Raw genomic sequence first — 26,818 nt, 5'->3', positions numbered from 1 at the left:
TACCATTTGATGCATGACTAAAATTTCAAAATTCCAAAAATATAAAGACTAAAAAGATGATTAAATTGGAGAATAAAAACTACATCCACAATTTATAAATAGTAAAATACTAATCGCAGAATTTGACATAACATATTTAATTGCTATTATTTGAGCTAAAACTAAAATTTCAAAATGCACAACTTACGTATAGAGATTAAATCTTTAACTTATGTATAGTACATAAATTAATAGTAGAAATTAATTTTATTTATATTTAGAAAAAATATAATTACAATTATAAGCAATTCAGTTCGAATAATTATATTTAAAATGAAACATTACAATGCACTATTTTTTTTAATGTGATTAACATTACAATGTAATATTGAACTAATAATACGAAGGTATTTGATATAAATCAAAATGAATATAAAAAAAAAATCACAAATGATAACACTTAGAATAAAAAATCTTAAAGTTAGTAAATCTTTTTCGGTGGGTTTATTTTAGATTTTTTTTTTTGGTTACAAGAGGGTAAAAATAAACAAAAATAGCCAGGCATTACTATGCGCAATTACCTAGCGTAAAGGTGTCCCGCACTATCCTTGAGAAAAGGTCTTTTAATGGTGGAATTTGGTCTGCAAAACTGATGCAAAGCTGGGTCCATTCCTCCTTGAAGTCTTGCTATTTGATTAGCTGCTTGGTTAGCTTCTCTAATCGTTTGTCGAAAATGTACTTCCCATGTTCTCATACAAAGATCTTGATGTATGTCTCAATAAGACTCTGATTTGCCACTGACTTTATGGCTTCATTAAGTAGATTAATAGCCTCAAGACTGTCACTCTTTACAATATTCTTTTCGAATCCTTGCTGCCAAGCTAGTTGGAGGTCGTCTTTGATTGCCCAAAGCTCCACCGCAAACATACACTTGCCCTTACCGTTTCTCATCACACCTCCAGTCTCCAGAGGAGGCTATGCTCGAAACGGGTTAACCATATCGTCAGTATTAATTTTAATCCACAAAACAATTGGCAGAATCCAGCACGCAGCCACGCCATTGTGTGGCCCTAGTGAATCCATTTGTGTTTCCTCTTTGAATCCTTCGGCCAAAACATGCCCTTTAGCAGAAAATTTTCCTCGCAAGAAAACAATTTTGCTCCTTTGCTGGTACCGAAAAAATGGATCCCACTCAACCAAGTCAATAAACAAATAATGTGCATTATTCATGTTACACAATAACCCATTCGTTAAGAGATTTGAGTAAAGAAACTGGCTGATGGGTTGGTTACTAAATTGGGAGTATTCGAAAATCCAATATATTTTGGGCCTAACCACTCGAAGCCTACTATACGATAGAGGTTTCTAAAAGTACATAACCAAAATTTATTCAATTCTTTTCTTCAGAAACCAAAACGTGACGACTTCGTTTCCATAAACTCCGCGGGGCGTACGAATGATAATAATAATTTTAAATTGGTTCCTAAGTCAATCAAATTTACATTTTCCAGGAAAAGAGATATTGGAGAATCCATCCACCTGTCAATACGCTATTGGAGAAAACAACAGGTAGCTTAACTTCATTGGCCAGTTTTCTCGAGAACACGTCGCAAAAGATTAATCCCCAAAGTCAAGTCGTTTGATGCCTCAAGCTTCGCTTCGTTTTCCTTTCGTGTTTGCTGTTGCTTTGGTTTTGTTTAAATGTTTTAAACAACGATTCCCAGTTTCGATTTCCAAGTACTCCAACTGAAAAAAAAAAAAAGAAAAAAAGCACACGATCCATTTGAGAAATTAAATTATAAAAGCAGCGCCAAAGCTTAGGAACCCATCACCTATTCTCTCTCGAAATATCAACCTTTTTTATTTCTGTTGTTGAAATTGAAGATCCGATAAAAAAATTGTAAACATTTCTTAAGTTCTGGAGAGATCCAATTTCTCTCCTGATCTCAAATCCATGGCGCTTCCACGATCGAAGTTACTTTTTCAGCTGTTCGCTTTGTCTTTCGCGATCGTCGCCATTGCAGGGTATGCCTCAATCTCTCCCGTCTCTCTCTCTCTTGAAAAATGCGTTTATATATGTTCGTGGAACTTTGTGGTGTTTTTGCTGCAGGAAGAGTTATTACGACATATTGCAAGTGCCGAAAGGAGCATCCGATGAGCAGATCAAAAGAGCGTATAGAAAGCTGGCATTGAAGTACCATCCTGATAAGAACCCCGGCAATGAAGAGGCCAGTAAGCGATTTGCTGACATTAACAACGGTAAAAAAAAAAAACTTGTTCTTTATTATTATAATTTTTGAAAAATAAGTTGAGTGATAGATTTGATTGAATTTTCTTCTTTAAACGATTAATTGCTTTGACAATGATTAGCTTACGAGGTGTTGTCGGATAGCGAAAAGAGGGGCATATATGATAGGTATGGTGAGGAGGGCCTGAAGCAGCATGCTGCCAGCGGAAGCAGAGGAGGAATGGGGGTCAATATTCAGGACATTTTCAGCTCGTAAGATATTTGAATGTTTATATTCCATTTCCTTTATGTAGCGTTTCATGAATGTTTATTAAATCTATGAATTTGTTAAGATGCCGACCAGTGAATTTCGAATTCTTAAAATATTTTTTAATTTGCTAAATCCATGTTTTTATGCTTTTCATTTTTTCCATTTACATATAAATGAAATCCAAATTCATGTTCCTAAACCGAGTATTAATTATCTTGTTAGCTATTTAGTTGTAGTTTTGTTTGATTATCTTGACAGCTATTTAGTAGTAGTTGAAATGCTATTATAAATGGTGTGCCGACATTGTACCACAGTTTAGAAGCCAATTAATGTAGCTTAGGTTTATCTTAGGCATGCTAATGTTTCCCAAATTCAGGTTGTTTATAATTGATGTTAGATTTCAGAACCTTTATTTTTTGTACATTACAATTTTGGGGAGGATGAGTTACGCTAGGTTTTAACTCTGGTCTTGAGTGTCAACATGGAGCTTCTTAATTTCTTGCTCCTTTGGGTTGTTGCGAACCTTTACTTGTGTTTACTTGTTAAGTTGATGATATATGAAATCAACAATAAAATTTAACAGATGTCAAGAATGGTTTCAACTTTTGAAAACCATCTACCTAGCTCTACATTCACTTCGTTTAAACGTGGTTATCCATCAATTTTGAGGAGTTGTTTACTTTTATATATATTATGCTAAATTCAATTTTAGTGTTGACAAGATGGTGTTTTCTTCAGGTTTTTTGGTGGAGGCTCGGTAGAAGAGGAAGAGAGAATTGTGAAGGGCGATGATGTAATTGTTGAATTGGATGCAACACTTGAAGATTTGTACATGGGAGGTACTCTTAAGGTGAGAATATTTTGTGCTCTACTAAAATTTCCAAATCGGTAGTTAGACTGTGTTTTGTCATCTTGACTTGTGGAACCCAATATTTTTGTGCATGGCTAGTACCTTATTTAATGTCTTAACTGATTTGTTAGTTTCTGTAAAGGGTTTTAAACATTTGCATGTTATGTACTTATATTACCTTCTAGACTTGAGTAGCTGGCTTGTGAGAAGAATAGTGAATGCGAGTACACTTATTGCTTTCTCAATGTATTAGTAGTCTAAATTTCATATCCATGTAATAATAATTAAACTTGTACATGTAAGCGTCATAAGTACTTAAGCTATCTTGTATTTTTTAATGTATTAGTAGTCTAAATATCATATCCATCTAATAATATTTAAACTTGTACTTGTAAGTGTCATAAGTACTTAAGCTATCTTGTATTTTTTGTGGACCCTTTGCAAATGACAAGGCTAAATTATTTCTTTGGAGCTTTAATGTTTATCAGCTATAGGGAATCATAGGGTATGGTGTAATGTTTATCAAGCCATGTAATGTTCTGACCTGTCTAGGAGCTAGATTCTCTTCAGCCTCCTTAGGCGACTGTCAAAAGTGTAAAATAAAGTTGTTAGGCTGTCTTTGGAGCTGTTCATTTATACTTGACAAATTTGTATTTTGTTCCGAATTTTCTATTTCTTGCAAAGCTTGGAGATCAATGAATTTTACATCTATTATCCTGAAATAAAGATGATGTAGATAAGGTGTACCTTTTTTCTTCTTGTCCTTAACTTGAGCCTTTGTGGGGAAAATCGAAGGAGTAAGTAGCTTGTTGTTTGCCTTTCTGTTCTCTTTGCCTAACCTTTCTTGTCAGTTTTCTTATTATATATATATATATAAAGGTAACATTTATCTCAAATTCACCAGGTTTGGAGGGAGAAAAACATCTTAAAACCAGCTCCAGGTAAACGCCACTGTAACTGCAGAAATGAGGTCTATCATAAGCAAATTGGTCCAGGGATGTTCCAACAGATGACTGAACAGGTACTATGGCTTTGTGTTTTTTTTTCTTTTTCATTGATATTTATGTTTCATACTGTTATGTATTTTACTTGTTTCCTCAGCCTTTTTACACTGTCAAAATTGTTATGTCCGATGTTGCTATGATCAGGCATTTATTACTAGTCTCCAATTCTCTTTTCTCAGGTTTGCGAGCAGTGCCAAAATGTGAAATATGAACGAGAGGGATACTTTGTCACAGTTGATATTGAGAAAGGAATGCAAGATGGACAAGTAGGTTTTTAAGATTATTTTTCTTTAATTTGTAATATTTTCCTTGGTTTGCTTGTTGGGACTGTTGTCTTGTTTTTCTTAATTAATGTTAAAAATTATAGTCGTGTTTAAAACTTTGGGAATGTGATAGTGGACAAGCTGTTCTGTGATATGAAAAGTTTGTTTCTTGGATTATCAAAATTATTCTGTGTGCTTTGATCTATTAAAAATGACAATTATAACAACATCAGAATGATTAATCATGTATCAGGGTTTTCCGACTTGTTTTGACATGCTTTCTTGTTCATCATTAATCCAAGGTGTGGGGGCAAAGAAACAGACAAAGGAATGTAATTTAGTAAAACCTTAAGGATTCTTAATGCCATGTTTAAATAGAGTTCTTTGTTTTGGTGCAGATTCATTCATTTGACAATTTCATCTTAATTACCTGTCCAACTACAATTATGGGATTTTGTACTTTCCGTCATATTGTAGTTTTATCACACAATTGCTAGGAGTATAATAGTTGTATTTTCATCTAGTGCGTGGTACTGTTTTTAAATTTTGAATAATGTGTTTCCTGTGTGTTCTACAGGAGGTGGTCTTTTATGAAGATGGTGAGCCTATTATAGATGGAGAACCTGGAGATTTGAAGGTTAGTCTTTAACCATTGATGAAAATTTTCCAGTCCTTCTAAATAGATCAGTTAATTGTGCTACTTGCTGGCCATTGGGCAAGGCCGGTAGATTCCTGTCTCCAGAATCATTTGCTGCCTTTAGTTAGTATATTGGAACTTGCTCGTTCTTGCTCACATAAGACTTGCATTTTCTGTAGTTCCGTATTCATACAGCACCCCATGACCGATTCAGGAGGGAAGGCAATGACTTGCACACCACCGTCACCATAACACTTGTAAGACGATTTCTCCATCTATATCTACATTTTGTTAGAAAACTATCAACTAATTTTATTGTCATTATTTGCTCTAGGTTCAAGCTCTTGTTGGTTTTGATAAGACCATTAAACACCTTGATGACCATTTAGTGGAGATTGGCTCTAAGGTAAGCATAACATGACCCATGTAGATTTGATTTTATGTTGTCCGCGATCAACAAAATGATCCAAAATAAGAAATAATTGTGTATTGCATACTTAGGGTATTACCAAGCCAAAGGAGGTGAGAAAGTTCAAAGGAGAAGGAATGCCATTGCATTTTAGCAACAAGAAAGGAGACCTCTTTGTCACCTATGAGGTTTTGTTCCCCACATCACTTGCGGAGGATCAGAAGGCGAAAATCAAGTCAATTCTTGGCTAGGATTAGAAAATCCCTTTTTTTTGGCTGCTTGGGTTATAAGCTAGATTCCCATTGTTACATTTGATGAGAATACATAGAAAATAGGAAATCTGGTGTTTGAAAATTTTCTTACCAATTCCCTCCCTCATTAACAAATTACCTTTGCGGTGTCTGAAAAATGCTGGAAAGAAATGTATTTGGTCTCTAATGCGTTGATGTATCCAGCACTTTGGAGAGGTTTGTTTAGCACATTATTCCTATAGGATCAGAGGATGGTTTTTTTGTTAGCATAATTTGAGTCGTTTCTATGTTGCACAGTATAGTGATGAAATGGGTAGTGAGTTGGTACTGGAATCAATTCTTCCTTCGCCTGTCTTCGGATGAAATCTTCAACTATCCCAACTACGTATGAATTGAGTATTCTTTCAATTGAAAGGTGAAGGTAAGACTTGATCGTTGGGACGCAATATTACAAGTGTTATATGAGGAATTGGGAGATTAAATATATGCATGTCTAATGGGATGGCTACATAGTAGCAAGTTTTGGCAGTGGTTTTAGCTGATTTTTTTACTGAGAATTTTTTTGAAAAATTTTTAAAGCATCGAGATAAAGCGAAAGCAATTCAAAAAGGCAAAAATGCAATTTATTAGTGTTTAAATTTTAACTAAAATTTAACTAAATGAGTCTTGCGTCCCTTTCAAATAATGGGTTAGTCTTGTTGAGTCAAATGACTTTAAGGGAACATGAAGGGTGTTAAATGTGTGCATCACTTACGAGCTCCTTTTTCATGGTCGTGAATTCTACTCCATTTTTTCTCTCGACACCTTGTCGCATCCTTGAAATGAAATTGATCTATCTTCTCTTAGAACTACCATAAAGCCTCGGCAAGTTCCTAATTAGCCTCATTATCAAGAAGTCCCCTCCATTGAACTAGGTTTTCATGCATTAGTCTGTAGTACTTCTGTTGGATCACTTTGTCTGCCATGATACACTCAATATCACGATCATAGGAGGCCTCTAACCCATTAGCGCTCATTTGGACTTACCTCAAATGGGATTCTGCTGGTCCTCATTGAAAGACTTAAGCATACTGACATAGAACAACAGATAAACCTTGAGTTTTGCTGGCCACTTTAGTTTGTAGGCCACCTTACCTACCCTCTTTAAAACTCTAAAAGATCCCTCGTATCGTCGTACAAACCCTTTGTGTAAGCTAATGTGACACAAAATCAAGTGTAATTTAGCAAGGACTAAGTCACCAACTTGAAATTGCATATCTTTGCGATTTTGATCGGCCCATTTCTTTTTGTGCTTACTTGCCTTATGTAGTTAAGCTTTGGCTAAGTCATTCTACTATTGCCAATCTTTAGCAAATCAATAAGTTTTTTGATTTGGTCCTGCATAACGGGTCACAACAACGTTAAGTATGAGTAGTTTTTACCCCTGTCACTATCTTAAACGGACTCTGATTCGTGGCCCCACTCTGCTACAAGTTATAAGAAAATTATGTCACATCAAACAACTTTGGCCAATCCGACTGTGTGACACTCACATAATGTCAAAGATAAGTCTCTAATAAAACATTTACTCTCACAATTTGCCCATCAGTTTGCGAATGCATGCTAATGGAAAAGTTCAAGTCTAATCCCTTCAACTTGAACAACTCTTTCCAGATTTGACTCATGAACCGTCCATTTTGATCACTAACTATAGACTGTGGCACTCCCTAATATTTTACCACATGTCCAAGGAACAAACGAGCTGCCTCCTTAGTAGGGCACTCATTGCTTGTTGGAATGAATGCTCCATACTTGGAAAATCTGTCAACCACGACAATAATACTCGCAAACCCATCAAATTTAAGCAAACTAATAATAAAATCCATGGATATACTCTCCCATGGACATTCTGGAATGAGTAAAGGCTGCAAAAAAGTGGTTGACGATTTCAACTCTAACTTGTCTTGTTGACACACTAGACAAGTTTTCACATAGGTCTCAACATCATCACCTATGTGATCTGTTCTGGCAAATTAAGCTTTTTTTTTAACACTTAATGAGCTTGTATTCAAGTGATTTTATATATTTTTAGTATGTTTTTAAAATCAGTTAGTTTTGAATTTAAGTTTAATAAAATGAGTTTTTAGTGTTGTTTTATGACCTATTAGGCCAATCCGGACCTAAGGAGGAACTAACATAATGATTAAGTCTGCAAGACAATATTTTTGGCTAATGAGTCAGTGGATTGCCCTAGAGGTCACAACATTTAAAAGGAATGTTGCAACAACGAAGCAAGCCTCAACAATTAGTAGAATTTCAAATCCAAGTGGTAATCTACGGGAGACGATGTCACGACATCCACAAGCCAAAGTCACAACATCCAACTTCGAGTCTAGAGAGGGAGCAGACTACCATAAAAGTCGCAACATTGATTCGACGAGGCCCATTCGAATGCCAGGGTTTTTTTTTGTCGGCACAATCATAATTAACCTATTACACAACTTGTAATTAACCTAATTTGGTCATCTAAAATAAACACTATAAATATTAGTTCTTAGAACCTAATTAGAGGGTTCAATTCAGAAATTAGACTTTAGATTTCTATTCTTAGTTAGGGTTTAGTTTTATTTTCAATTTCTTTTCAATTGTTAAATAGTTATTTCAATTTCAATATTAGTTTCGTTGTTATTTTCTCTTTATCATTATCAACAATCAACATCGATCGAGGGTTCACGATTCAAGCTGCAATTAACGATATGTAACACCCCCACGCCCGAAACCGTCACTGGAGTCAAGCTTGAGGTGTTACTAAACTTATCTTACCTTTTAAACAACTCTAAACCACTTATTTTAATTTTCGGAATAAACTGTTTTTCTGCGTCATGGTTGCTTAAAAATTCATTTCTCGAGTTTCAAAACTCAAAATTAAGATCCGTAAATTTTTCCAGAAACTAGACTCATATATCTATATACCATTTTTTTCTAGAATTTTTTACTTAGCCAATTAGTACAGTTTATTAGTTAAAGTTACCTCTGTTTCAGAATTCGACTGCACTGGCCTCTACTTACTACGAACCACTTTTCTCTCTGTACAAAAATCATATGACTATACCGTTTGTTTTTATTAAAACTAGATTCAATAAGGATTCTAACCATATAAAGTACACCACCTAATTATTTTTTTAAAATTTATGGTGAATTTATAAAGTTGGAACAGGGGATCCAGAAATCGCTCTGGCCCTATTTCACCAAAACTCAGATACCCTATAAAATACAAAACCTTTACTTGTTTTGCTTATTCCATATGAAAATAGACACAACGAGCTTTAATTTCATATATTATTCACCATCAACCCATGTCTCTAAAATTTCTTGTGATTTTTCAAAATCTAGTTATTTCTGATACTTGAATCTGTTTTTAAGTTACTTTCACATTTTTCTTAGTTTTCATGTGATAGTTACTACTTAATCATACATACTATTAAACATGTATATCATCAGCCACTCTATTAGCTAATCACTAGCAAGTATTTACACATCATTCATTGATCATATCATATCAAAAGAAATCAAGTTCCTATACATGCCATACACAAAACGAAACGTCTAACTATACCTATGTGATTTCTTCGATAGTGTGATCGGGTCTCCGACGTTTCCTTCGATCCCTGAGTGGCTTGATAAAAACTATAAAAAAAAAGAAAATAAAGAGAGTAAGCACTAGGCTTAGTAAGCTTACAAGAAAATAAATTACAACATTCAACATAATGAATAATTATTCATAATGTCACCTAGCCTCATAAACTTTCTTTACTTCTCATTTTCTACCTTCTTCTTTACTCACTTACCTTCTTTCTTACCTGACCTTTCACTATTCATAAATATAATCTACCTTCCCTTTTGCTGATAATTCACTGTAATTTAACGTGTACAATGACCTGTTGAACCACTCGGAATACTAAGGATACTAGGGTCTTTCCTGTCTATCAATATCTTGCCAATGCCATGTCTTCGACATGGACTTACATGAATTATTCCTGTCTTCAATGCCATATATATATAATATGGGCTTACATGGCTCATTCCTGTCTCCAAAGCCATATAACTGATATGGACTTACATGCTCATTTTTGCTCTATCCTGTCCTGTCAACCCCAATATCCTAACATTCCTAAGGTTCAAACGAGGCTTCCTAATGCTTTTTCTCTGTCACTTCGCCTTTAATTTGACTTTAAATATTCTCAAAAAAATAAGTATATAAATGCTGGAAATTGACAATAATAATGTAAAATAAAAGAATATTGCATTTATTTACTGTAAACTTACCTCGATACAAAATGTGACTAAACTTTACAATTTAGTCCTTTACTTTTTCTATTCCCCGATCTACTCCCGAATTTCGCTCTTCTTGATCTATAATAGCAAATTTAACTTATTTAATATTCACATTTATCAACACAGTCCTTGACCCAAACTTTGGAAAAATTACATTTTTGCCCCTAAACTTTCACATATTTGCACTTTTGCCCCAAGGCTCGTAATTTAAACTTCATCCTATTTTCTTATGTTTTATGATATGCTGATCATTTTTCCCTTCTATAACAACATCAAATTCACACTCTAACATGTACTTATGACTATTAGGTATTTTTACCGATTAATCCATTTTACTCGTTTTCACTTAAAACCGAGTAGCACAAGTTGTCTAACATAATTTAAAACCTCATATTCTATCATAAAACATCAAAATAAACACTTTTCACCTATGGGTATTTTTCCAAATATGAACCCTAACTTAAATTATTGCTAGCATAAGCTTTATCGAGCTACCGGGACTCCGAAAACGTAAAGAACATTAAAAATGGGGCTTGGAATCACTTACTATGGAGCTTGAAAGCTTGAAACAAACCCTAGCTATGGAGAACCCTTGAAATTTCGTGCTAATGAAGAAGATGATGAATTTTGTGTTATTTTTCCCTTTTTATTTCATTTAATATCCAAATGACCAAAATGCCCTTCCTTATTAAACTTTCAAAAATTCCATCCATGTCCTATTTTGTCCATGAACTTAGAAATTGGTCAAATTGTTATTTAAACCCTCCTAATTAATATTCCAAAGCAATTTCATACTAAAAACTTCTAGAATGCAAGTTTTACAAATTATTCGATTTAGTCCCTAATCTCAACTTAAGCACTTTATGCATAGAATTTCATCACGAAATTTTCACACAATCATGCAATCATATCATGAACCTCAAAATAATAATAAAATAAATTTTTATACCTCGAATTTGTGGTTTCGTAACCACTATTTCGTTTAGGCCCTATTTCGAGATGTTACACGATATTCGGATTTTGAGCATTCCTTCTCTCTTCTCTTTTATTATTATGTGTAATTAAATGTTTAATAAATTGATAGGAGAGTTTTCATCTAGAATGCCTCGGAACTAAACCATGGAAAGGTTGATGATTTGAAGTGAGATTGGTTAGCTTGGGTTAAGGGTTTCACATCTAGTTAGTTGGCTTAAGTTAATTGGATAAAACCTTTGAATTAACGACTCTGGGAAGTCACTTAGGTACATGAGGCCGAAAGGATAGTCTACTAACTCGGTTTAATTTATTAGGTTGAAAAATAAGTAAATTAAGTCAATCAATTAATCTAGTTATAGGCCGAAAGGTAATTAGGTTAGTTGTTAGCTAATTAGCGAAAAACCCTATATCTAAGTTAACCATGAACATTGAAGTGAGTCACCCTTCTGTCTGCTTTAATTGATTAAGATTTTGGTATTTTGTTGTTACTTTATTCTGCAAACCATCTTCTTTTTATTTTGTCATAATATGACCTAGATGCGAGTAGTATTTAGACCTAGTTAGTTTGTTTATTCTTGCTGTCAATTTAGTTTTAACAAACCTCCTTTGGATACTGTTCTAGGAATACTTTCGAAGTGTTTCATTGTAAAAACAAAACTATATTACAATTTGATTTGTACACTGGTAGACACCGCACATATTTCCATATGTAATTGCCTATTTCTAAGCCTCGACGCATGCACGCTGGGACACGATCACCATGTGAGGCCAATTGTAACACCCCTATACTTGATTCAACTATTAAGTTGAATATAGGAATGTCACATTTGAATGCTAGGGTAATCTTGGCTAAATTCAATTATCTGAACCCTTTTTCGATCATATTTTTAACCCTACAAACATGTTCTTAACATATTTTCAATGTACAACTTAAAATCAAGTGAAACTTTTCAGTAAAAATTCATTTTGGATCATTTATATGCAGAACATGGCCCAAAGTATTAGTACTAGCACTAATGTATCAATACATAGGCTTAGGTATCGATACCCCTATGTTGTATTGATATCAATACATAGGCTTAGGTATCGATACCCCTATGTTGTATTGATACCATACGAGTTGAGGCCCTGGAAAAGACCATATGAGTTTCCAGCTCTCTTCTTGAGGATTTAAGCCGTCCTTTCTGAGAAACTTTTAGGTAGATTTGACTGAGAAGCTCCCATTAGAAGAATATTGTGATATCATAGTATCGAGTCCAACATGATGGTTTGGAGTCGGAATTAGGGGTGTTCAGTCGGTTAACCGACCTGAAATAACATTAACTGAATTAACCGACCCTTCAAAATTTTTAACCATTAATAGAATCGTAATTTTTTCAAAAAAATTAACCGAACCGAAATTTTTTCGGTTAATTCAGTCGGTTAACCGAATTAACCGAAAATTGTATATATATATTTTATTTTTGGTTAAAATAAGTATAAAATTAACCAAATTAATCGAATTAACCGAATTACTCGAATTACGCAAATTAACCGAATTAACCGAATTATTTGTATAAAATTATATATTTTTTATTTTTATTTTTATTTATTAAATTATTTGTAATTTTTATGATTGGGTTGGGTACTTGGATTAATATCTATTAGATTAGGTATTTGGGTTTATGTTGGATTGGATTTAAGTGAATAGTGGGCTATTATATATTATAATTTTATTTATTATTTTTTTGATTAAACTGAAAAAATTTGGTTAACCGATCGGTTTCGAAACGAATTAACCGTTAACTGAAAACTCAAAAAATTATTAACTGACCCCCGACCGAATTAATTCGGTTAACCGACCAATTAACCGAATTCGGTCAGTTAACAGATTGATTAACCGAATTCGGTTGGTTAACTGAATTTTTTCGATTTTACCCGAATTTTGCACACCCTTAGTCGGAATGCCTGTAATGTTGGAGAGAATATTAACATCTAAGAAACTTCTTAGATACTGCCAATCTCAATCACCATTCACCAACACCATCTCCCTAAGAGAAATGGATTCATCAATTAGCGAAACATTATGGCAATAATTAATTAGAGGACCAAACCCAGCGACCTACTTATCAATCCAAAACTTTATATGATTATCATCACCCACTGACCAGCCAACACATTGGCGCACAAGAGGCCAAATCTTTGCAAGTGATATCCAAAGAAAAGATCAACGATTCCTCAAAATCTCTACCGGGAAATCATCAACTATCTTATATTTAGCTCGTAGGAAACGAACCCATAAGGCTTGTTTATTGGAAAGGAAATTAAACCCCAATTTGAGACGAACATAATCATTTTGATCCGTAAGGCTACTGAGACCAAGACCTCCATTAGAAAGTGGTTGACAACAGTCAGACCATTTAACTAAAGATGGCTTTTGACTAACCATGGATCTCCTCCAAATGGATCCCTGAGCAATCTTTGCAACCTCTTTGCAAATAGAAATAAGTATCTTAAAGATTGCATGAAATAATTGGGTATTGATAACAAAATTAACCTTGCCAGAGTGACTCGACCTGCCATTGAGAGCAACTTGGCATCCCAACTATCCAATTTTCTTCGAACCTTCTCAACAATAAACTTAAAAGTATTTGTTGTAACTCATCGATGAAACAACGGCATATCCAAATAGAATCCCAAATCATTAGTCATACTGAAGCCCAATATACTACAAATCTCAGCGGATATATTGGCATTGGTGTTTTTCTGAGAAAAAAATATTTATTTTGGCCCATTTATTTTATGTCTCGAAGCAGCTCCAAAAGAATATTTATTTTTGGCCCATCTGATCTACATCCGCAACAAATCACCATTTTATAAGTTATGTGAGGTAGGAAAAACTTTTTAGACCTTATATATATGATTTTAAAGTGCTGTGTAAATCAATAAATTTTACATCATCCAGGAAAACAGATATAGGACCCAGGAAGACGGCGAATCCATCACGTGTCAATACGCTATTGGAGAAAACAACAAGAAGCTTACGCTCATTGGTCAGTTTTCTCGAGAACACGTCGCAAAAGTTTAGTCCCCAAGGTCAAGTCGTTTGATGCCTCAACCTTCGCTTCGTTTCCCTTTCGTGTATGCTGTTGCTTTGGTTTTGTTTAAATGTTTTAAACAACAATTCCCAGTTTCGAATTTCAAGTACTCCAACTGAAAAATAAAAAAAACACGATCCATTAGAGAAATTAAATTATAAAAGCAGCGCCAAAGCTTAAGAATCCTTCACCTATTCTCTCTCGAAATATCAACCTTTTTTATTTTTGTTGTTGGAATTGAAGATCTGATAAAAAATTTGTAAACATTTCTTAAGTTCTGGAGAGATCCAATTTCTCTCCTGATCTCAAATCCATGGCGTTTCCACGATCGAAGCTACTTTTTCTGCTGTTCGCTTTGTCTCTCGCGATCGTCGCCATTGCAGGGTATGCCTCAATCTCTCCCGTCTCTCTCTCTCTCGAAAAATGCGTTTATATATGTTCGTGGAACTTTGTGATGTTTTTGCTGCAGGAAGAGTTATTACGACATATTGCAAGTGCCGAAAGGAGCATCCGATGAGCAGATCAAAAGAGCGTATAGAAAGCTGGCATTGAAGTACCATCCTGATAAGAACCCCGGCAATGAAGAGGCCAATAAGCGATTTGCTGACATTAACAACGGTATAAAAAAAACTTGTTCTTTATTATTATCATTTTTGAAAAATAAGTTGAGTGATAGATTTGGTTGAATTTTCTTCTTTAAACGATTAATTGCTTTGACAATGATTAGCTTACGAGGTGTTGTCGGATAGCGAAAAGAGGGGCATATATGATAGGTATGGTGAGGAGGGCCTGAAGCAGCATGCTGCCAGCGGAGGCAGAGGAGGAATGGGGGTCAACATTCAGGACATTTTCAGCTCGTAAGATATTTGAATGTTTATATTGCATTTCCTTTATGTAGCGTTTCATGAATGTTTATTAAATCTATGAATTTGTTAAGATGCCGACCAGTGAATTTCGAATTCTTAAAATATTTTTTAATTAGCTAAATCCATGTTTTTATGCTTTTCACTTTTTCCATTTACGTATAAATGAAATCCAAATTCATGTTCCTAAACCGAGTATTAATTATCTTGACAGCTATTTAGTAGTAGTTGAATGCTATTATAAATGGTGTGCCGACATTGTACCACAGTTTAGAAGCCAATTAATGTAGCTTAGGTTTATCTTAGGCATGCTAATGTTTCCCAAATTCAGGTTGTCTATAATTGATGTTAGATTTCAGAACCTTTATTTTTTGTACATTACAATTTTGGGGAGGATGAGTTACGCTAGGTTTGAACTCTGGTCTTCTTAATGTCTTGCCCCTTTGGGTTTTTGCGAGCCTTTACATATGCTTACGTGTTAAGTTGAGAATATATGAAATCAACAATAAAATGTAACAGATGTCAAGAATGATTTCAACTTTTGAAAACCATCTACCTAGCCCTACATCCACTTAGTTTAAACGTCGTTATCCATCAATTTTGAGGAATTGTTTACTTTTATATAATTTATGCTAAATTCAATTTTAATGTTGACAAGATGGTGTTTTCTTCAGGTTTTTTGGCGGAGGGTCGGTAGAAGAGGAAGAGAAAATTGTGAAGGGCGATGATGTAATTGTTGAATTGGATGCAACACTAGAAGATTTGTACATGGGAGGTACTCTTAAGGTGAGAGTTTTATGTGCTCTACTAAAATTTCCAAATCGGTAGTTGGACTGTGTTTGGTCATCTTGACTTCTGTGGAACCGAAGATTTTTGTGCATGGCTAGTACCTTATTTAACGTCATAGCTGAATTGTTAGTCTCTGTAAAGGGTTTTGAACTTATGAATGTTTTGTACTTGTATTACCTTCTAGGCTCGAGAAGCTGGTTTGTGAGCAGAATAGTGTATGCAACTACAGTTATCGCTTTCTCAATGTATTAGTAGTCTAAATATCATATCCATCTAATAATAATTAAACTTGTACATGCAAGCGTCATAGGTACTTAAGCTATCTAGTATTTTTTGTGGACCCTTTGCAAATGACAAGGCTAGATTCTCTCTTTGGAGTTTTAATGTTTATCAGCTATAAGGCATCATGGGGTATGGTATAATGCATATCAAGCCATGTAATGTCCTGACCTGTCTTAGCTAGGAGCTAGATTATTAAAATATATCTTCTCTTCAGCCTCCTTAGGGCGACTGCCAAAAGTGTAAGATAAAGTTGCTTGGCCATCTTTGGACCTAGTCCTTTGTACTTGACAAATTTGTACTCTGTTCTGAATGTTCTATTTCTTGGAACGCTTGGAGATCAATGAATTTTACATTGATTATCCTGAAATAAAGATGATGTAGATAGGATGTACATTTTTTTTTCTTGTCCTTAACTTGAGCCTTTGTGGGGGAAATCGAAGGAGTTAGCAGCTTGGTGTTTGCCTTTCTCTTCCCTTTGCCTATAACCTTCCCTGTCAGTATTCTTATTTTATAAATAAAAAAAAAACGTAACATTTATCTTAAATTCACCAGGTTTGGAGGGAGAAAAACATCTTAAAACCAGCTCCAGGTAAACGCCGCTGTAACTGCAGAAATGAGGTCTATCATAAGCAAATTGGTCCAGGGATGTTCCAACAGATGACTGAACAGGTACTGTGGCTTTGTCTTTTTTTCTTTTTGATTGATATTTATGTTTAATACTGTTATGTATTTTATCTGTTTCCTTGGCCTTTTTACACTGTCAAAAGTGTCATGTCCGATGTTGCTATTATCAGGCATTTATTACTACTAGTCTCCAATTCTCTTTTCTCAGGTCTGCGAGCAGTGCCAAAATGTGAAATATGAACGAGAGGGATACTTTGTCACAGTTGATATTGAGAAAGGAATGCAAGATGGACAAGTAGGTTTTTAAAATTATTTTTCTTTAATTTGTAATATTTTCCTTCGTATGCTTGTTGAGACTGTTGTCCTGTTTTTCCTAATTAATGTTAAAAAATATTGTCGTGTTTTAAACTTGGGGAATGTGATAGTGGACAAGCTGTTCTGTGATATGAATAGTTTGTTTCTTGAATTATCAAAATTATTCTGGGTGCTTTGATCTATTAGAAATGACAATTATAACAACAGCAGAATGATTAATCATGTATCAGGGTGTTCCGACTTGTTTTGACATGCTTTCCTGTTCATCATTAATCCAATGTGGGGGCAAAGAAACAGACAAAGGAATGTAATTTAGTAAAATCTCTAAGGATTCTTAATGCCATGTTTAAATAGAGTTCTTTGTTTTGGTGCAGATTCATTCATTTGACAATTTCATCTTAATTACCTGTCCAACTACAATTATGGGATTTTGTACTTTCCGTCATATTGTAGTTTTATCACACTATTGCTAGGAGTATAATAGTTGTATTTTCATCTAGTGCGTGGTACTGTTTTTAAATTTTGAATAATGTGTTTCCTGTGTGTTCTACAGGAGGTGGTCTTTTATGAAGATGGTGAGCATATTATAGATGGAGAACCTGGAGATTTGAAGGTTAGTCTTTAACCATTGATGAAAATTTTCCAGTCCTTCTAAATAGATCAGTTAATTGTGCTACTTGCTGGCCATTGGGCAAGGCCGGTAGATTCCTGTCTCCAGAATCATTTGCTGCCTTTAGTTAGTATATTGGAACTTGCTCGTTCTTGCTCACATAAGACTTGCATTTTCTGTAGTTCCGTATTCATACAGCACCCCATGACCGATTCAGGAGGGAAGGCAATGACTTGCACACCACCGTCACCATAACACTTGTAAGACGATTTCTCCATCTATATCTACATTTTGTTAGAAAACTATCAACTAATTTTATTGTCATTATTTGCTCTAGGTTCAAGCTCTTGTTGGTTTTGATAAGACCATTAAACACCTTGATGACCATTTAGTGGAGATTGGCTCTAAGGTAAGCATAACATGACCCATGTAGATTTGATTTTATGTTGTCCGCGATCAACAAAATGATCCAAAATAAGAAATAATTGTGTATTGCATACTTAGGGTATTACCAAGCCAAAGGAGGTGAGAAAGTTCAAAGGAGAAGGAATGCCATTGCATTTTAGCAACAAGAAAGGAGACCTCTTTGTCACCTATGAGGTTTTGTTCCCCACATCACTTGCGGAGGATCAGAAGGCGAAAATCAAGTCAATTCTTGGCTAGGATTAGAACATCCCATTTTTTTTGGCTGCTTGGGTTTTAAGCTATATTCCCACTGTAACATTCGATGAGGATACGTAGAAAATAGGAAATCTAGTGTTTGAAAATATTCTTACCAATTCCCTCCCTCATTAACAAAATGTATTTTTTTTGGAGGCGTTTGTTAGCACAATATTCCTTTAGGCTTGGGCGATATATATATATATTGCTTAGCATAACTTGTCTTGTTTCTGTTTATTTTTTGTGTTTCACAAAATCGCATGAAATGGGGAGTGAATAATGGAATCAATTACGATGTATTCTTCTGAAATCTGCATAAAAATATTGACAAAAAACTCATTCCTGGTTTGCGTGTTTTATATAGAAAAACTTAATTACGTACTTGTGTCACAGGGCTAGATATTTAGTTTTGTAAGCTGTGCCGCCTTAAGTGATTACATCATTTCAAACGCGCTTAAGTCAGCTTAATTTTTACAAAGTGAGTATTCTCGTAGAATTCTTTTAATGCACCAATTTTTATAGTGAGAGTAACACAAAGTCAAAAAATGCTTAAAAGAACACAATAGCCACAGAAAATAATGCACAAAAAGGTGTTAAGTAAATGCTCTCAATTTTGTATTCACTCTCAAAGAATATAAAACAATGGGTGATTTACAATTAAGAGGGGGTTCTTTATTTATAGTTGAGTTCTCCCAAAACGACGGTATAGATTGAATTACATCGATGAATGAGATGAAATCTAATCTAATCTTATCAGATATTATTCTACTCAATATTCTAATATTAGTTTCCCTATTTAACAAGGTAGCCCAAATTTTCATATTTGCATCATTGGACCACCTGGCTTCAAATAGACATGCTTTTTCAACAGTCCTTTGAATCGGGTTAGCTTTTATGAGTCAAATGATCCCTACTTAACCGATAGACCTCCATGAGATGCATTTTGTGCAATGGTCATAGACTTTGCACTTTGGCCCGTGACATTCTCCTTCATCCATTCTTGCAACGCCCTTGTTGCACATTCGAAACAACACTGACTTGATTCGCCTCGGAACTCTCTCGACGCGTTGGCTCATTCCCGACTAGTCTCACTATCGGGTTGTCCCTCCCCTCAAAACCTTCAACTCAGTTTTTGTCGCCTTTTAGCTTGATCCGTTCACTCGTTGGTACATCTCGTTCGCAAGAAGCCCTCGCTCTCACTTGCTCACATTTTGACTTGCCTCGATGGAGATCCTTTTGATCCACACAACTAGGCTTCGAATGCCCATAGCCCATTGAATTCCTTGCTTTAGAACTTTGAAAAGGCTCCTACGTTCTTTCTAATCCAATTGTAAGTCAAAATGTAAAACATTACCATAGTATTCAATATTTACTTCACTCACAGCATTTACTCGGCTCGACTATCTAGTTTGCATCACCACTTTCCCAAAGTCTGATGCACAACCCACCTTTCCTATAGGTGTTAGCTCTTCCAATGATTCAATAGAAATGAGCCTTATTGATCTTAGCTTCAAAGTTTGCGTTGTTACTTTTTCCCTTAAGTCTGATAAACAACTCACCTCTTTTTTGGGTGGAAGCCTTTCCGATGACTCAGCAAGCTTCGTTGCTTTCCCAGTATTAAGCTTCATTGGAACTAGCTTTAATGTTTGCATGGCTACTTTTTTTCCCCCAAGTTCGATGCACAATTCACCTCTTCCTTGGGTGGAAGCCCCTTTGATGACTCAACAAGCTTGGTCGCATCTTTTCTCTTAACTATGTTTAACTTTGATTACTCTAGATAGTTTCGCAACTCATGTAGATCACAACACAAGAAACATTTCACTCGCTTCTTTTTGTTCCTCTATGCCCTCTTGGCTTCAACTTTTCTCATGATCGAACTAAGTCTCATAGGCACTCGATCTGACCCATCATCCCCTTCGACGGTAGACTTCTTTGGACAGTTCCGTAACCTATGCGGACCATAGCACAAGAAGCACTCCATTGGCTTCTTCTCACTCTCTTTGACCTTCTTAGCTTCGACACCCCTTATGCTCAAACCAAGACTCTCGACCTTACTTTCCAGCTTGTCATTATAAAAAAGTGTGTATCTCTTCGGGCATCTCTCCAACATATGTGAATTGTCACAAAGAAAGCATATCATCTTGCTCTTTTTTTTCTTCAGGTTGTTGGATTTCCTCTTCCTAACTTGTGGTTTCCCATTACACCATTCTCGTTATTGTCATTATCTTCCTAATCGTTTACCCTACCTATGCTCATTTTTTCGAGCTCAAAAAGCTCAAACTTGTTTTTCCCTAGATTCAGCTTGATTATAGACTCAACTACCGTCATTGCTTTCTACAGCTCTTGGACACCTCCACGTTCCAATTCCTGTCCGACCCACGGCTTTAACCCATTATTGAAGGCAAGAAACGCCTCATTTTTGTTCACATTTGAAATTTGGAGCATAAGTTCCCTGAACTCTCGAACATATTCTCCAACTGTGCCTCATTGCGTAAGCTATCATAATTTTTCCCAAGCTTCCTCCTCGACATATTTTGAGTAAAACTGGTCTTTCAACTCATGCTGGAACTCTTTCCAAGTCCCAATCTCACTAAGCCTTTCACTTGTGGACCTATTCATCCACCATAAAAGCGAAAAATTAGTAAGAAATATGGTAGCAATATTCACTTTAATAGCATCATTCATAATGCCTTTGGCACGAAAGTATTGCTCCATCCTCCACAAAATGTTGTTCACGTCACATGCAAACGTTGTCCCCTGAAACTTTTTTGGCTTCGGGACATATACCTCACAATTGAGTGTTGCACTCGACACTCCTCTATCCACGACTACTCGACACAAGGCAAGCTCTCTCTCGAGCTCCTCTATTCTTGTGTTCAAGGCCCTAGTCGTGGCCATTGTTTCCTCTTTCAAAGTTATCACCATGGCCTCAAGAGCATCATTCCTCTCTATCAGCTTGTTCTTAGTGGAATTGAGCAACTCTTGCACCCTTTCCACATTAGAATTGAGATACATTATCACAAAGTCCATGAGTTGCTCCTTCAAGTCGTCTGTGTGTCCCTCGACCACATTGAGTGTCTCCTTCACGTCCCCCATGGACTCCTCAAGATTAACCACTCATTCCTCTACAGCCAACAACATATCTTTTAATAAGATTATTTTTTTGACTTATTTGCAGTTTCCCTTGACTCATTCTGATTGGAAATTTCTTTCGACATCTCTACGGTGCCATTGTAACCAAAGCTCGGATACCAACTATCACGGGGATAGACCTTTAGTCTCGCAACTCGTGCAGCCTTAGGCGATTCTTTTGTTTCAAACGCGCTTAAGTCAGTCTAACTTTCACAAAGTGAGGATTCTCGCAGAATTCCTCCAATGCATCATTGATAAAGCGGAAGCAACACAACGCCAAAAGAATGCTCAAAAGAACAAAATAGCCACAAAAAACAATGCTGAGATGTGTTTAAGTAAATGCTCTCAATTTAGTATTCACTCTCAAAGAATACAAAATAATGAGTGATTTACAACTGAGGGGAGGCTCTCTTTTTATAGTTGAGCTCCTCCAAAATCGACGATATAGATTGAATTACATCAACGGACGATATGAAGCGTATCCCTACAGTCAAATGATTTACAAGATTTACACAATCAAATTAAATCTAATCTTATCAGATATTATTCTACTTAATCTTCTAAGATTATTTTCCCTATTTACCAATGTAGTCTAATTTTCCATATATGCATCATTGGGCCACCCAGGCTTCAAATAGATAGGTTTCTTCAATAATTCTTTGAATCGGGCTTGTTCTCATAGGTTAAATGGTCCAGTTACGGGCTTTGCACTTTGGCCCATGACACTTATACAATGAAACACTTAATTTGCAAGGTGCCATCAGGGGCGAAACCATAAATATTTTTTAGGGGGCCGAAATTAAATTGTAATTTTTACTATAGTAAAAATGCAATTTTACCATTTGAATAGCTTATATTTGTATAATTTTTAAAGGATTAAATCAAATTTTTATCATTTTAGGGGCCAAAATGTAATTTTACATTTACCAATTTAAAATTTTAAAATTTTTAAAGGGCCTAAATAAAAATTTTTCTATTTTAAAAGGACCGAGACCCTTACCAGCCCCTAATTATGTCACTAAGAGCCATATAATACAATGTAATATATACAAAATTAAAAAAAAATCATCTACTTAATTGTGGTTTAAAAGTTTCTAAAAGCAAATGTATATACTAAATTATTTTACACGCCCTCCACTAATTGAAAGTTCAAATGTGAGCTAAATTTATTTCACATACAAAACTCAAAATGCAATACAAATGATTTTTTTTACTTCACTTTTGTAATTTGGTCCATTATTTAATTTTTTTTAAAAATTCTAATATTCATTTTCTAGATAAAACTAAAGATAAAAGAGTTGTTCAAAGAATTTTTCAAGAAGGTAAAAGATCATATAGATATTTTTTAAATTTAATCTAAAATAAAAAATAAGAAAAAAATTAAATTAGATTTACGAATTTTGAATATTTATCCAAAAGGAAAAAAAATTATATTTAGATTTTTTTTTTTGAAAATTTATCCAAAATGATTAGATAATTTTTTTTTTAAATTCATCTTTCGATTGGGCTTTATTATAATATACCAAAGTACTACCGTAACCTAAAGTAACAAAATAAAAGACAACAGGCCCAGAACAAAACTCATTGGACCTTTCTAATCCTATAAGAAAAGAATTGAAAAAAGGCCTAATAAAACCACAGCATAATATTCCTAAAACTAAGTCCTTATACTTTGACTCCTAAAACACAATAGCATATTCTAGAACCGAAATAAAAAACCACCGTTTCATTGCCCAATCAAAAAAAACTATCTGTTGCTCGTCCCGTCTTGTCACTGCTTTTTCTTCTTCATGACGTTTCCAGATTTCCAATGAGAGCTCTTCCACTGAAGCTGTTGATTGCTATTCTCTTCTCTCCAATTTACATTTTCCTTCAGTTTTACATTTTCCTCATCCTTTCCACAAAACCCTTTCCATATTTCCACAGAGAGCTGTGTTTACCCTGCTCTTTCATTTCCATTACAATGCTCTCCAGGGTCTCATCTTCCCTTCGCGTTCAGTCCGATTCTCGCACCATCTTCTTGTCAACTTGTTTTTCAGCGAATTTAGGGACCCGTCCTATTAGGTAAAACTCTTTCTTTTCCTTCATCGATTCTGTAGCTATACTATGTGCTAATTCATTTGTTGTTCGTGGGATGAAATCAAATCTGAAATTTATGGGGATTGCCAGTGACCTCTGAATGTCATAGATATAAACCCCTACCTGTGATTTATCTATGCTATCCGTCTTGCACTTCTTTATTATCGCTAATGAATCACCCTCAATGATATCTGAAGTCCATTGCATGTTAATACCGAGTCGAACTGTTGTGCGACATGCGAGGGCCTCGGCAGCAAAAGCCGATGCAACGTGTTCATGAATCTCCGAGCATGAAACCAGAACCCTGCCCTCACTGTTTCTGGCCACTAATCCCACTGTCGATTGCCAAAATCTTGCATCAAAAGCTGTATCAAAGTTAATCTTCACGATCTTTTCAAGTGGAGGCTTCTATTTTCTAATAACCTTACCCTGTTCTATCCTTCTTTGTTCTATCGCACTTAACTCTAAGATGTAATTTTGTACAAAACCTGCAATTTTTTTTCCAGATTTGATGGTTTTCTTATGGATCCTGTTATTTCTGTCACCCCAAATTGCCCATAATACACAGCAAACAACCTTACTCTAAGATGGAGAACTCTGCGAAAACATCCAGATGAGCCACTGTGCGAATTACAGGTTCGTTTCTTGTAGCACATACTGATATGATAACTCTTTCTATACTGTTACTGAAACTAAACATTCCCTGAACAGGTGATCCATACTTTCTAATCCTCTTCCACATCAAGGGCATTCTGTGATATTTGAAACTCTTCGTTGATGCATATTGACCCTTGTAGCTAAGTAGTTTTTTGAAATTTTCCACATTGTAATTTTTATCTTCTAGGGTATATCTGTACTCCATAGCTTTTTGTAGAATTCCTTATAGTCGTTTTGCAAAGCGTAAGCTCTAGGTTCCTCTTCCGTGTTCTGTAATAGTTTATAGGCGCTGCGCACTGTAAACTCTCCCGATGGTTCACCACTCTAGGCCCTAAAATCTAGGCCCTAAAATCTTTATAAGGTTCCTTTGCCAACGGTGTCCGAAGGATCTTCTCTGCAACTTCCTCTGGAAAGGTAGCTTCTATCATCTCTTTTTTCCATGATCTGCTATTCATCTCATTCAGCTCAGCAACTTTCAAATCACTCACATTATTAACTAAAGACGTTAATATGATGTTTTTGCAACTCTGGTACCTACATATCATTAAGTACTGAAATATCCAAACCCCTGCCTACCTTCCAACATAATCCTTTTTCAACAGTACTCCGAGCGGCCCATATACTTTTCCATATGTATGAAACATTATTCCTCAACTGCACCTTTAAAAAACTATCATTCGGGAAATATTTTCCTCTGAGAACTCGTGCTACTAAAGAATCCGGATTATTTAGAATTCGCTAACCTTGTTTTGCAAGCAAAGCGATATTAAATTTTTCCATACTTCGAAATCCCATTCCACCCTCTTCTTTACAAAGACAAAATTTTCCATTGACACCAATGAATTCCTCTTTTGCCCTATGTTTTCTTGCCACCAAAGTTTAGCAAAACTGCTTTCTAATTCTTTACAAAGAGAAGCTGGAAGAAGGAAACACGACATAGCATACGTTGGGATAGCTTGAAGCACTGCTTTTATAGAAACTTCCTTTCCTCTTTATGATAAAAGTCTAATACTCCACCCGTCAATTCTTGATTGAACTTTCGCTTTGAGATTTTGAAAGGACTCTTTTTTCTTCCTACCAACCACACTGGGGAGACCAAGGTATTTCTCTAAGTTTGTCGAGCTTCGTACCCCTAATATTGTTGAAACTTTGGCTTTCCTCCTTTCTGAAGTATTCGAACTATAAAAAATAGTAGATTTGTTGAAATTTACACATTGCCCTGAGCATTTCTCGTACTCCTTCAAAATACCTTTTAGTGTTGTCACTCCTTTGTCTGATGCCTCACCAAACAATATACAATCATTTGCGAAAAGTAAATGTGATATTGCTGGTCCTCTCCTGCTAGCCTTTGCACCTTTTACCACACCCTCTTTTATTGCCAACCTCATCAATGATGACGGGCCCTCACTGCATAAAAGAAAAAGAAAAGGGCTTAGTAGATCTCCCTGACGTAGACTTCGAGATGATTGAAAAGTTCTTCCTCTCCCCCCATTTATGTTAACTGCAAAAGATGTTGTGGTAATACACTTCATAATCAATTCCACCCATTTTCTGGCAAATCCCATTCTCAACATAATATCCTTAATAAAATTCCACTCAACTCTGTCATAAGCTTTGCTCATATCAAGTTTAACAGCCATGTATCCCTTATGTCCTGTTCGCTTTTGTCGAAAAGAATGTAATATCTCGTAGGCCAATATCACATTGTCAGATATTAACCTCCACGGTACAAAAGCACTTTGTGCCTCGTCAATACACCTACCAATTACTCATTGAAATCTGTTAGCAATTGTCTTTGCTACTATTTTGTAGAGAATCGAGCACAAACTGATAGGTCTAAAATTGACTAGACTCGTAGGATTTTGAGTTTTTGGGATCAATACGATATATGTTCGATTGAGAATGCCAAAATCCTAGCCTTTATTTAAAATTCCCAAACAAAAATTAATGACATCTTCACCTACTATGTTCCAGTATTTTTGAAAGAATAGTGCTGGAAAACCATCCAGTCCTGGAGCTTTTGTAGGTCCCATATCTTTCAATACCGAATACACTTTCTCTTCTTTAAAAGTTGATACTAGAAAATCATTGACATCTGTCGAAATCTTACTTTCAATGCCCGTTAAAAGGTGAGATGAATATCCGACACCATTTGTCTTGAATAGCTTTTGAAAAAATAGAGTAGCCGTTTCATTAATCTCGTTTGCTTCCATAACCTCTCCTCCCTCCTCTGTCTCCAACATATCAATTATGTTCACTCTTCGACGGTAAGAAGCAAATCTATGAAAAAAGGCTGAATTCTTATCCCCTGCTTTAAGCCAGTTTGCTCTTGCTCTTTGTTCCCAATAAATCTCATCTTTATCAATTTCCAAATTGAGAGAAATCTTAGTATCTATGATTTTGGCCATCGTTTCATCGCTTCATTCTTCCGCCAACATCCCCTCAAGATCCCTTGTAAGCTTTTTCTTTAATCCATCCCTCATTTTTTTAATTGTTCTCTCCCAAACTTTCAGGTCTATTTGTAATCGTTCCAACTTCTCCACTATTGTG

The 26,818-nt window shown here is 35.3% G+C and overlaps 2 protein-coding genes and 1 long non-coding RNA gene across 5 annotated transcripts; all 3 read left to right on the top strand.

Annotated features, from left to right (window-relative positions):
* Positions 1–1,405: 1,405 nt before the first annotated feature.
* LOC107924125 (dnaJ protein ERDJ3B) lies at positions 1,406–6,228 on the top strand. The gene is made up of 10 exons (XM_016854427.2): positions 1,406–2,004; positions 2,090–2,238; positions 2,350–2,479; positions 3,216–3,327; positions 4,232–4,348; positions 4,511–4,597; positions 5,172–5,231; positions 5,411–5,488; positions 5,566–5,637; positions 5,733–6,228. The coding sequence occupies exons 1-10, from the start codon at positions 1,934–1,936 to the stop codon at positions 5,889–5,891; spliced, it is 1,035 nt and encodes a 344-aa protein (XP_016709916.1). The 5' UTR covers positions 1,406–1,933; the 3' UTR covers positions 5,892–6,228.
* Positions 6,229–14,077: 7,849 nt separating this feature from the next.
* Positions 14,078–18,689, top strand: LOC107924126 (dnaJ protein ERDJ3B). Its single transcript, XM_016854428.2, has 11 exons — positions 14,078–14,255; positions 14,533–14,641; positions 14,727–14,875; positions 14,985–15,114; positions 15,795–15,906; positions 16,744–16,860; positions 17,024–17,110; positions 17,684–17,743; positions 17,923–18,000; positions 18,078–18,149; positions 18,245–18,689. Exons 2-11 carry the CDS (start codon positions 14,571–14,573, stop codon positions 18,401–18,403), a joined length of 1,035 nt encoding a protein of 344 aa, XP_016709917.2. The 5' UTR covers positions 14,078–14,255; positions 14,533–14,570; the 3' UTR covers positions 18,404–18,689.
* A 4,361-nt stretch (positions 18,690–23,050) lies between these two features.
* On the top strand, positions 23,051–25,127 carry LOC107922975 (uncharacterized). 3 transcript variants are annotated; one of them, XR_001691484.2, is made up of 3 exons: positions 23,227–23,596; positions 23,702–24,247; positions 24,323–25,127. It is a non-coding gene; the product is annotated as an uncharacterized lncRNA (long non-coding RNA). The 3 variants fall into 3 exon arrangements; XR_001691485.2 differs by having other exon boundaries at positions 23,230–23,596; positions 23,809–24,247; XR_001691483.2 differs by having other exon boundaries at positions 23,051–24,247.
* The last annotated feature ends 1,691 nt before the right edge of the window (positions 25,128–26,818 follow it).

Source organism: Gossypium hirsutum, chromosome A11 (assembly GCF_007990345.1).
Source record: "Gossypium hirsutum isolate 1008001.06 chromosome A11, Gossypium_hirsutum_v2.1, whole genome shotgun sequence".
NCBI lineage: Eukaryota > Viridiplantae > Streptophyta > Magnoliopsida > Malvales > Malvaceae > Gossypium > Gossypium hirsutum.
Note: the sequence above shows the minus strand (reverse complement) of the source record. Positions and strands in the feature narration are given on the sequence as shown.

Bases quoted from the DNA above. Each gene is read 5' to 3' on its own strand.
- LOC107924125 (XM_016854427.2), top strand. From the start codon at position 1,934: ATGGCGCTTCCACGATCGAAGTTACTTTTTCAGCTGTTCGCTTTGTCT. The intron at 4,349-4,510 runs GTACTATGGCTT...CTCTTTTCTCAG, and splicing joins TCCAACAGATGACTGAACAG to GTTTGCGAGCAGTGCCAAAA. The intron at 4,598-5,171 runs GTAGGTTTTTAA...TGTGTTCTACAG, and splicing joins AAGGAATGCAAGATGGACAA to GAGGTGGTCTTTTATGAAGA.
- LOC107924126 (XM_016854428.2), top strand. From the start codon at position 14,571: ATGGCGTTTCCACGATCGAAGCTACTTTTTCTGCTGTTCGCTTTGTCT. The intron at 14,876-14,984 runs GTATAAAAAAAA...GACAATGATTAG, and splicing joins ATTTGCTGACATTAACAACG to CTTACGAGGTGTTGTCGGAT. The intron at 18,150-18,244 runs GTAAGCATAACA...TTGCATACTTAG, and splicing joins TAGTGGAGATTGGCTCTAAG to GGTATTACCAAGCCAAAGGA.